Below are 12,851 nucleotides of genomic sequence, written 5' to 3'. Positions count from 1 at the left end.
ATCAGAGGGCTCAACAGCCCGGGGAAGGGACAATTAATGAAGAACATGCTACAACAGGAAAAGCCTCAATTTCTCATCTTGGAAGAGACCAAGTGTAATTCCACAACGTTGGATCAGATCCTTGCCAAAGCGTGGCCAGGGAGAAAAGAAGTGGCGGTGGAAGCCATGGGAGCCTCAGGAGGGCTAGCCATTGTTTGGGATGATAGAGATATAACACTTACCAACATACATGCCAGTAAGCACTTTATTCAGGCCAAGTTTCATTTAACAGGGACAAATGTTCATGGACACTTAACTAATGTCTACTTCCCCCAGGAGGCAACAAAGAAAGTAGACACACTAAATACCCTAACTCAGATCAACTCTGAAAGATCCCACCCACTTTGGATCACAGGAGGGGGACATCAACATGATTACAAGGTTGGAGGAAAAAAGAGGAGGACGGATCAAGCTGGACTGTGAAAGCACGCACTTTGAAAAATACATTCCTAACAACGGGCTTATAGATATGGAATTCAACAATGGTGTTTATACTTGGAACAACAAGCATGCATCTGTTCGACAAATTCTTGATCTCTGATAATGCAATACATCTTGGCGGGGATCTCTTGGCCTCTATATTGCCACTCTCTGGCTTGGACCATTGGCCTATTAGGCTTCACTGGCAAAGACTGGGAGACAATGTTCACAGGCCCTTTCACTTTAAAGCCTTTTGGTTGAATCACCCCAATTTTCATAACCTAATAACAGAGACATGGAGAAATTTCACACCACAAAAAAATGTACAAGCTCCAATTCGACCTTTTGATCGCATGTGAAATTTTGAACCGGAGCTCCCGCGCCCCTGCAACCTCACCACCTACGGCCCTCCGCAGGCCTCCTGCCTGGCAGCCCCTACTGCTAAGCCTCCAATCTTCCTCCTTGGCACCCCCGCAGTTGGGCTCTGCACTCCTCGTCTAGCTAGTGCTGCGACTGGCTCCATTTTGGCCTTTCCATGCTGGGATTGACCCCTCCTAGATGCAAGACAATGAAGACCATGCTGAGATCTTCGCCTCTCTCATTTCTAAAAATGCTACCATCTGAAACAAAGCCACAGCTTCAAATTTCATCAAGAAACTAGCTGACATCCCATAAATCTCCCTTCCCCATAGTCTCCCAAGGAAGGCAGCGATCTCTCTAGCAAAGACAGGTCTGGTTGGACAATTTACTAGCCTATGGCCCTCTCACAAAGCTGTACAGAAATGGGTGGAGCGCAACTGGAACGTGAACATCCAAGGAAAAATCGCAATAAGATTCGGTGGAAGGGGTTACTACACATTCCTATTTGAAACCAAAGAAGACCAGAATCTCATCTTCAGAAATGGTCCCTACTTCATGGATTCGAGAGGTCTCTCTCTGAACAGATGGTCCCCTGACTTCGACCCAGAAATGGATATACCTAATGTAGTCCCAGTTTGGGTTCGCTTGCCCCATCTCCCTATTCATTGTTGGGGAGATGAATCGGTCAAAGCCATTGGGAACACTGTCAGAAAATACATCGATAGATGCGAACCAAAGGACAACATGCACGCATGTGCAAGGATCTGTGTTGAAGTCGACTTAGGAAGGGGCCTTCCGGAAGCAATCAAGATCAAAGTGGACCAAATCTCATTCAAATCTCATTCAAATCTCATTCAGCAGTTAGAATATGAACAAATCTCATTCAAATGTAAGGTATGCCATGAATATGGTCATTTTTATAATAGGTGTAGCAAACTAAAAGAAAATGAAATGAATGAAAATGGTGAAGCCAATGAAGACACATGGGAACAAGTCAAAAAAAAGAAAACAAACCCCAAATAGTCAGGCCCAAAACCAAAGCCTCCCCTAGAAATCCAAGTTGTAGCCTTCTCCCCCCCTCCCATCTTGACTTAGCCATTACCCTCTACATCAAACCCCTTTGAATCTTTGGAGGAAGAATACCCCTCATCCCCCCACTCTCCTCCTGATCCCCAGGAGCCCCCTCTCCCTGAAAGCCAATGCCAAGACACTATCGAATCCTCATTTCCTCTTACTATTTCCTCTCAGCCTCTTCTTGATCCTCCCCTCAATAGAATCACCAAAAGCTCATCTAAATATCATGGGTATTCTAGTGAACCATCCAAGAAAATTGGCCCAGGCAGGAAATCTGCTAAGCATCACAGGGATGAGAACACACAAAAGGCCATAACAATGGGAATGCATACACCCATAGAAACTCATATCCTGGGGAAGCATGACAAAAAAACAATCAACAAGGACCAAGTGGGGTGAGCACCTCCCCGCATACCGCATATCCCGATGAAAATATTATCTTGGAACATCAGGGGACTTAGGCACCCCTCTAAGGTAGCAGCCCTAAGGGACCTTATCATTTCTGAGAAGCCAGGAATTATTATGTTACAAGAAACAAAACAAAACCACAAGGAAATGAATAAAGTCATTGAGCAGCAGAGACAATATAGAGGAAGCATTAGTGAAGCAAGAGGAGCCTTAGGAGGAATAGCAACAATTTGGAATCAAGGTATATGGAACTGTATTTTGGAAACAATAAATCAACACTGGATCAAAACGACTCTAGAAAATAAAGCAGATCAACAAGCCATTATCATCTACAACATCTATGTGCCGCATCACTGCAAAGATAAGGATAGTTTTTGGCATGATCTAAAAGACAGTTTGGACACAGAAGAGAACACTAAAATTATTCTAGGAGGTGACTTTAATTTAATCCTCCACACCGGATCAGAAAAGGGGAGGCAGTTTTACGCCTGATCCATATAGAATACAGTTGGAAAATATCATACAGGAGCATGATCTTATGGATGTCCCTCCAAAAAACCGTAGATACACCTAGAACAACCACAGGATGGGTGCTGGTAACATCATGGAGCGGTTGGACAAAATTCTCATCAATATTACACTTCTCTCTCCTTTCTCCATTGGATATGCTAACATTCTAACGTGCTCTGCCTCCGACCACTTCCCAATAACTCTAACATTGGAAAATGATAGGCCACTTGGGCCCATTCCTTTCAGATACAGTTCTCTCTGGAATGATATACCAGCAGTTGTAGGAATTGTTTACAACTCTTGGATCCAACACGTGGAAGGCTCTCCCGGTTTCATTTCGAAAGAAAAACTACGGAAAACAAAACAAGCCATCAAAGAATGGGCTAAAACAAAGTATCAACAACCAGAGAAGGTAAAAAAAGAAATTAAGAACAATCTGGAGTATATCCAAAGAGAAATAGAGGATAATGGCCTTTCCCAAGAGAACAAATAGGAGGAAAATGAACTCTACTTACAGTTATATCAAGTTAACAGAGAAGAGGAAACAAAATGGAGGCTCAAGTCGAGATAATTATGGTTACAAGGGGGTGACAAGAACTCGGCGTTTTTTTCACAAGAAAACAATAGCCAGAAAGATAAGGAATAATGTTAGCTCCATCCTAGATGCAGAAGGTGATAGACAAAGCACTTAGGAAGCCACTCGAAGAGCTACTACATATCACTATCGGGACCTGCTAACGGAAACAAAAGAAGCAGAGGATTATACAGATTTATTGTAGCATCTCCCAACAGGGATAAGCAGGGAAATGAATGAAATTTTAAGCAAGGAAATAGATGAGGAGGAAATCAGGAGATCAATCTAGACTCTTCAACCTGATAAATTGCTGGGACCAGATGGCTTTCCCATCTGCTTTTATCGATAATTCTGGGGAATTATTAAAAAGGACTTGAAAACAATGCTCAATTGGATCCAACGAAAAGGAAAAATAAGAGGATATACCAATGCTACTGATCTAGCACTCATCCCCAAAGAAAACAGGCCATCTTCCTTTCCTCGTTTCAGACCCATATCACTCTGTAACTCCTCCTATAAAATCTTGACAAAAATCATTGCTACCCGCCTAAAGCCTTCACTACCTTCTCTCATTTCTAAAAATCAAGGGGGATTCTTAGCCAACAGAAACATAACTGATTCCATTTTACGTGTGCAAGAGGCCATCCATTCGAGTCAAACCAGAAATGAGAAAGGGTTTATCCTCAAGCTTGATCTGGCCAATGCATTTGACAGAGTGAGACACTCCTTCCTCTTGGCAGCTTTGAAGAAGATGGGATTTGATGACCGCTTTCTCAACCTCATTCGAGCCTGCATTTCGGGGCCATGGATCTCCCCTCTCATAAATGGCAGACCTGGAGAAGTTTTCCAATCCTCCAGAGGTCTCCGATAAGGTTTCCGCATCTCACCTTATCTCTTCATTCTAATGGCTGAATCCTTCAGCAGAGCATTGGACTTCAACCGAAGGGTTGGCTTAATCACAGGAATAAAATTTGGGGACAGGGTCAAGAACATAAATCATTCACAATTTGCTGACGACACCCTGCTGATTGGAGGGGCCTCCACCACAATAGCCAAGCACTTCAAATCTCTCCTTGACAAATACATGAGCTACTCTGGCGGAATGGTAAATAATTTGAAAAGCTACATATATGGCTAGAACACAACAGTACAGGAGCTTCGCAATATCGCCATCATCTTTGGAGTCACATGCAAGTATGATTGGACTCACTTCTCTTACTTGGGCATGCTTGTAAGTGCTAGACCTTTGAGAGAAGAAATCTAGGACACAGTAGTTGACAACATGAAAAGAAAAGTGCAACAGTGGGGATCTATTTGGCTCAACAATGCTAGTCACCTCACTCTTCTTAAGTTAGGGATATCTTCTCTCCCCTATATCATTTTTCTCTTCTTTAAGCTTCGGCCTCCTTCCACAACAAAAAGGAAATTGTCCTTCACCAATTCCTATGGCAGGGGGGAAAAAATGATAAAAGGAAACTCAACTTGATTAATTGGAAGTAGGTTATCCAGCCCTGATGCAGGAGCATAGACTCGGAAAAATACCTTGTATTTATTAAAACTAAGGGGTCTCATGTTTTTGAGAAATTATTAATTTTATGTAAATATTTATGCAAATTTTGAGAGGATTTGTAAGTGTTTCCAAACAACTCAAACATGAGAGGAATTAGCCTTGAGATAATTAAGAATTAATGATGAAGCCTAAGTTAGATTTAGTTTCAAGATTTTAGGGATAAAATCTAGATTGTAGGGGTGTTGAGATATTTGAGGACTTTGTTGAGTGATTAAAGGGATTTGAACCTAAATTGGTTTAATTCAATTTGCATAAATTTATGAGCCTAAAAGGCAAATTGGGGTAGATAGGATAGAATACAGAGGAGAAAGTGAAGGTTGGACAGCCAAATCTTGAAAGGCTCCGGCCAATTGTAAGGCCGTTAATGTTGAATATCTGGAAAATGAAAGTTTGTAAGTATTTTTATTATTAATGTGAAAAGTGTTCTCAGAGTTGTGTGGTTCGATTTCTAGAGTGGTGTATATTTTTTGTAACTGAGTTTAAATTGAGAATGCACATTTTATAGAATCTGGTGGTGAAATCGTTGCTTGAGTTTAATGCCATGAAATGAGTCAAATCTTACAGAGTAATGGAAAATCGTTCTGAATAATCGATGCTGGAATAGTTGGTAGTGGGAGCAAATATTGAGACCGACCTTCAGTTAGAATTTGACATTGGATCTACAACATTGAAATCGATCTACAGCATTGAAGCAGCTGGAAATCGATCTACAGCATTGGTCAAGGTAGTTGAGTTTGTGTTCTCAGCGCATGGAATGTGAATGAAACGCTTGAAATTCTGTGTAAAGTATAGGAGGAGGGAAGGTCGATTTCAATTAAAATCGACCTACACATTGAATGGAATTCAATTCGCATAGCGCAATTAGAGATATGAATGAATCGTTCTATGGAGTGCATGAATTTTAATGGTATTTCTGTGAAGAATTGATTTTAAGGTCACTTATTAATGAGTTGCTGGATTCATGTTTTATATGCTGCGGTGATGAACTGAATGTATGTCAAATTGGGAGAAGCGTGGGGAACTCTATTTCCTTGGAGCGATGTCAGTTATGACAAAGTCTAACTCGGCATTTTGCATCTCTGGAACGTTGAATCTAATCTTATGCCCTGTCAATTAACAAATGAAACAGAATTCGATTGATGGAAAATGCTGTTGGATGGAATTAAATATAAGTGGCATGGTGGCTGTCGTTTTGTGTTGAACCAGTTCTATGGCCGTAATTTGTTCATATATGAAATCCTGTTTGGTATGAATGTGCAGAGATTGTTTAACAACATTGAATAAGGTGAAAGACTTCGACAAAAGCGTTGAAGGCGTTTGAACGTTTAACTGTGGGCCCAACACTTGTTTTTTTAAGCGTGAGTTCTGTAAGTTGCGAAGGTCGAATGGAGAATTGAAACACTCTGGCACTGTTGGTGAAATCGACCATGGTTAAGTCAATAGCTGTATCGAATGAGTTGATATTTGACTTTGATCAAATTCTGTACACGGCATAACGATAATTGAAGTGGTAGAGCGTTGTATTAGGCGCACTTGAATTTGCAAAGGCGTTCATAAGACAATGTAATTGCAGGAACGAGGTTTATGAAAAGCAGATCAGCCCTGGAATGTTTCAGCTAATCACACAACAGGTGTGTGAGGAGTGCTCTAATGTCAAGTATGAACGAGAAGGCGAGTTTATTACTGTTGATATTGAAAAAGGCATGCGCGATGGACAGGAGATAGTATTTTTTTTGAGGATGGGGAACCTACTGTAGATGGAGAAGCTGGTGATCTAAAGTTTAAAATTTATACGGCACCACATGAAAGATTCAGAAGGGACGGCAATGACCTACACACTACAGTTACAATTTCGCTGCGGGATTCTCTTGTTCGTTTTGAGAAGAGTATCCCTCACCTTGACGGCCATTTAGTGGCTGTAGGTTCCAAAGGAATCACCAAACCTAAAGAGGCCAGGCGCATTCGAGAAGAGGGCATGCCCATACATCTGAGTACAAATAAAGGGAACTTATTGGTAACATATGAGGTTTTGTTCCCAAGTAGTCTCACAGAAGAACAGGAAAGAAAAATCAAAGAAGTCTTTGTGCAGTGATTGCATATTAGAGAAACAAAAGTTTTGTCAGATTGTTAGAGATTCATTTTCAAATGAGATGGTGTGAATTTGCCAATTATTGAAATTGATTTGGGCATACGATGATGATGCATTTGTATATAGCAGAGATAAAAGTTCCTGGATATTGCAAGCTCTAGGCTTGCATCAAGCCCCAAGACCGAGGAGGTATTGGAATTAGATCTCCTAAATTTCTCAATTTAGCCTTTGGAGGCAAAATTGTCTGGAGACTCATTACTGGACTCCCAACATGGTCGAAAAAAGTTCTAGAAATTAAATACCTCAATTTTCCTAGACAACAGTTTCTTGATCGAGATATTCCCAATAGAGAATCCTCCAAAATTTCGCGATTATGCAAGAGATAAATTCCACTAATTGCTCAAAATACTCCAAAAATCCCCAACGGAGGTGCAAGCATCAATATTGGAGCAGACATAATCATTGGTCAGCAGCCAATAAATAGACATGGGGGGGTCTACCCTATCCTTTCCTCTTTTAAAAGAATAGGCATTCATTACCTGGATCAGATCTCCCAATGGGATCCTCACACCCTTCTTTGGTTAGGTTGGGCCTTCCCAACCATACCCAATAGTCTTAACACAAGTCTTTTTGTCGTTCAATCCCTTTTGCATAGTATAGCCCCTTTAAAAAGGAACGATCTTGATGTGTTTCGTTGGGACCCATCCGGATCCTCTTACACCATCCAAGCTACTCACCATTATATTTGCAACATCAGCTACCCCATGCCAAGTTGGAACCACCGGAAGGTATGATAGAATATTAGGACCACATGAAGACCAAGAAACCCAAAGTATGATAGTAATATTAGGACCGCTTGAAGACTCCATCTGATGCATAAACCTTTGGAGGCTAGGTATGGAAAACAAAGCACGTCTTTTGAAATACACCTCTTAATGTAGCTTAAAAGTTTGCATATCATTGTCGTATCATTTCGTCTTCAATGACATTAATGGTTGCAAGAACTGAAAGTCATTCCATGTGTTTGATCTACATGTCTTGCTCCCTTCCACTTGTTTATTACATAGCTTAGAAGATGAAGAGTATTACCACTTGTTTATTTAAGCTATTGAGGTTGTGATCAAGATGAGCTTATGACTAACCAGGCACGATGAAAGGCATCCTAAGTGGGATGAAAGATGTTTGATGATATGTATGTAGTCAGTACACTCCTATGCATTACACCTTTGCACTAATCCTTGCTTTTTATCTTGCATGTACCCTCACCGCTTGTCAGATTTGGCTACCTGCTGCCAATAGTCTCTTACCTCTTTCTTGACAAAGCAGGTGAAGGAATTTCCTTCAACCTGATTTCTTCAAGGCTCTTCATAGAAATTATAGAGCTAAGAGAAGGAGACGTGGAATCTCACTATCAAACTCTTGAAAATACTTTGCATGTTCAAATATACCCAAACAATTAAGCTATCACTCAACAACGTTGTCAATCTTGGAAGACTCAAGAAAGATCACATATATAGAGATTATAAACTTCTTATTCACTTCATCATAGAGATGGTATGCTTTGGAGGTATGAGTGCCCAAATAAGATACATTTGTGATTCCTTGCACTGAGTTTTTTATCTGTTCCTTAGTATGAAGGCATAATATGAGGAACCAAAACACCTGAGATGCCTCACTGAAGGAATGTGGCCATACCACATTTCATAGAGAGTCTTGTTTCTAATAGAAAGGGTTGGACACCTATTATTTATATACACAACACATAGCGTCACATCAACCCAAAATTTTATGAACTTACCATGTGAACAATGCCAAGTTCATAGTGAAAGTAATACATTCCAATGAACTATGTGTTGAAAAAAGCAGTAAGAAATTCTCAATTTGATTTTTCCTTGATTAAATTGAAAAAATTCAAATTTCCACATCAACAGACAACTTGGATGATGTTAAATTGTGTGAATTAAATTCGAGAGAGCAATAGAGTAGGTTTGTGTCTTGTGATTTTGATTAAAACTTCATAAGTAGTTGCAACTCTACACCATAATTTCTACAAGGATGCTGGAGGCAAATTACAGAATATTTGTTAGTAGACAATATCCCTACTTAAAAGTATCTATGAAAACTTTTGCGAGAAGAAGACGTTCAAGATAAAATATTGGATTGTGGAAGAATTAGTGACAAAATTCACAAGGGAAATAGTTTTGGTTGCAGGTGTGGAGGTAGATGGATTAAATGTAATTGTGTAGTAGACAAGTCACAGCTACTCCTTTGATATTTGTCGATGATGTGTTACTATTTGGTAGATTGACCTCTTTTGATCATTATCTGCACTCCTTATGAATAATAATAAATCTCATATGATTTCTGCTTAATGAGATGATGCATTAGTACTGGATATTTATCATAATTTTGGTGTTATCTCCACTCCATTGGATGTAGATTTTGAAAATCTTAGATTTATGCTCCAACCTAATTGTTATGGAATTAAGGATTGGAGTTTCCATAGAGAAAATCCACTGTAAACTTTTATCATGGGCAGAGAGGTGGCTCTCCCTAGGAGGTAAGTTGACTCTAGTTCAAGCAGTCCTTCAGAGAATCTCTATATATTGGCTTCATATTTTCGCTCTGCTTAAGAATATTAGTAAATGTATATTTTTCGCTTCAACTTGGCATGAGACAATGTGTCATAAAGGACAGAGTGGGCCTGGTTGTTTTTTACTATGTATGGAGGCGATGGATAGTCAGACTCATCTATTTCTTTGATTCTCCTCAGAAACATCATTTTGGAATGGTGTATTTAATATGTTGCATTTAGAAGCATATTATAACTACTCTTTTGTGGTTGATTGTATTCAAGACTGGATTATTGAATATAAAACATTTGGACCACTTCCAATATACATTGGGGTTTTGACCCAAAGAATGCATTATTGTCTTGAGCTCCTTTGTTGTGATACATCCACATCCATCCTTGTCAAAGAAGCTAAAAGCCTCCCTGAACTTAGACATAACCTACATCCCATATTCCTTTAGTAGATAAAACCCTTCTCTCATTTTTTGACCATGCCAATCTACCCTCCATCCCATATTCTCTAATGAGCCCTATGTAAACCACCATTTCGTTCAAGGATGGGGATTTTGAGCGTACTCTAACCATATTTGTTAGATACTTTCCCCCTTTTCTTGCTTATTCATTCATTTCCAAACACTATACCACTAGTTCTAAGAATCTTGTGGATACTTATGACATCATTTTACATCCGTATGGTCACCTTTAACAGGTATACAATAGATTCAATACATGACATATAGACACATGAGTATGTGACTTCATTATATCTTATGTTGGATTAGATCACTAAAAAATCACTTTTTATATGATTAAACAATATGGTTATGGTACTTTTATTTTTCATTCATTTCAATAATGTTTAGCTCTAAGATCCCTCCTTCTTCACCTTTTTTCTTCAATTTAGAGCAAGTGGGTGGTTGGTTCATTGGTGGTTGGTTGGTTCATATCAATTAGTGAGTAAAGAGATCAACCACCTCAAATATAAACTATGGGGAAATCAAATTCTCATGGAGTAGGAATAAGTCACTCCTTCTTTAATGTTTGAAGAAAAAGAAACTCAAGGAAATCAACACCAATGAAGGAGAGACACTAAGTACAAATGAAAAGATCAAAGAAGTAGCATATAACCCCTATGCCACCCTATATATTGAAACTAGGAGCCAAGATATCTTGAGTACATATATTATGCATGAAAATAATCCATTTGTGTCTAAAATCATTGCTAATATATCAACAAGTATACTCCCCAAGATTATCTTAGAATCCCGAGGTGATTTTATGAGGAAGAGACAAATTATGGAAAATATCATCCTTATCCATGAAGTTATCCTCTTTAGTATGAATAATGAGGAAACATAGATGATCCTTAAGTTGGATATGGAAAATGTCTTTAATTGCGTCAAGCATAGCTTCATGTTTGGGTTCCTTTAGAAATTTGGGTTTAATATAGGATTCATTGCTTGGATATCCACATGTATCAACAATTTGTTGGTTTATCCTTTATTCAATTGGTTCTGTATGCATTTTTTTGTGTTGGAACTTTTTTAGGGTTGGCCCTTATCAACTTTCGTGTATATCATCATGGTAGAATCCATTATCTAGAAATGGAATATAAATTGTTTTGATAGCTTATTTCAAGTATGTATGATTGGTGGAATTGAGTCATTCATAAGAAGAATCTAGGAGTGTGACGTCATTTCCTTGATCAGGTCATAAAAGTTAGAAAAGGTTCACAATTCTAGAGGATTATCAATGTTGTTTTCCCTCCTTAATATTATCTAACTTTATTTCCAATAAATAATGAGCATATCAACATTTGGCATGAGAGTATCATGGGGAGGACTCCTTTATCTCAACATTAAAACCTTGTCACCCCTAAAAAATTGTGGAACACCATGGGTCGTCATATCTTTTGTTTCGCTTTACATATCTAAAGAGGAAAGGTTGTGATTTCAAATTCAATCATCTAATCTATTTGTTGCAGGTAGATCTAAGCCATATTTTAAGAAAATTGAATTCATCTTTAGCCATTTCCTCCTTCACACAAATGGCTAGGGTTTGAAGTATCAACCTATATTTTAAAATGAGATTCTATTAAGACCCATCTAATATTTTGTTTGGATTTTGGGCCTAAGCTTGATTCAAAATATATTTTGAGGAGGCTAAGAGGGTTTTAAAGTTTATTTATAGCTTCAAAATTGATTTGTTTTTTTAATTTATGGAGCTAACTCGATTTACTTAGAGGCTTAGGAGTTTTAGACACCAAATTCATTTGAAAATTTTGTCAAATTTTATTCAAGCTTTTCATGGGATTTTTGACGTGGTTTTGATTCAGCTTTTGGAAGTACTCTGGACATTGACTAAATCGCATTTTGGGGCTTGTATTAGCATAAACATCATGCATATGATGCTTATGAGGTTTCGTCGATCTTGAGGATGCAACAATGTTCAATGTTGATTGCTTTAAGCATATGGAGGAGGATTAACTAGATTTTCCTTCATAAGCGAATATTTGCCACTAATGCAACCATTGTTTTTGCTAATGTAATAAACACAACACTCCAAGAGAGGGTATAAGGATTATTTCCACGTATAAAATCTTAGTTAGCACAATATGAATTATGTAATTCCCCAACACCACAACCTGAACAATGAGTGACGATACATAGCAAAACATGTATTGCAATAAATTTTATTATGAAAGTGTAAGCTCCCCAAGAAAATATCATATAGAAGTAGGATAAAGCATTTAATTTTGACGTTTCCTTATCCGCATTGGATTTTGGAAAACCTACAGTCAAGGTGTTTGGATTTCTTTTCTGGCCTCTAAAGTGGTTACGAGGAAAACGAGCCCCTGGCCTCGCCAAACATCCGGTTAAGACCACAATCTCATGATGTACTGTCATAACCCCATTTATCAAGAAACATAAGGTTTTACATACCCGGGATTACCCTTTGGAATTATATTTACAATTTCCTATGATTCATTTACCTTATGTCACTTTATGCACGTCAATTGTCATACGGGTATGGTTTAAGGGATTGGTGTACTGCTTTTTAACTTTAATAAAAATATCTGTAATATGGTTTGGACACATGTTAACCACGTGACAATAGTTCCGGGGGTAACTTTATGTTTTCCCTTTAGCCATCACGTGGCACCCCTTATACATTACTGTGAGAATTATATCCTACTCTGCTTCGTACTGTATGAGGCTGGTAGGCTGTCTAGTAT

At 38.7% G+C, this 12,851-nt stretch overlaps 1 protein-coding gene across 1 annotated transcript in view; it reads right to left on the bottom strand.

Annotated features, from left to right (window-relative positions):
* The window catches only part of LOC149242721 (F-box/kelch-repeat protein At2g44130-like), a 29,457-nt gene extending 28,475 nt beyond the window's left edge, over window positions 1-982 (bottom strand). Inside the window, exon 1 of the mRNA XM_089370968.1 lies at window positions 864-982. Coding sequence (XP_089227094.1) covers window positions 864-982 — 119 coding nt within the window. The remainder of the gene's footprint in view (window positions 1-863) is intronic.
* Window positions 983-12,851: the final 11,869 nt, after the last annotated feature.

Source organism: Pinus tabuliformis, chromosome 8, assembly GCF_031772625.1.
Source record: "Pinus tabuliformis cultivar Carrire ecotype Pingquan chromosome 8, CPIR1, whole genome shotgun sequence".
Lineage (NCBI taxonomy): Eukaryota > Viridiplantae > Streptophyta > Pinopsida > Pinales > Pinaceae > Pinus > Pinus tabuliformis.
The sequence above is the reverse complement of the archived record's forward strand: the minus strand, read 5'-3'. Positions and strand labels throughout refer to the sequence as shown.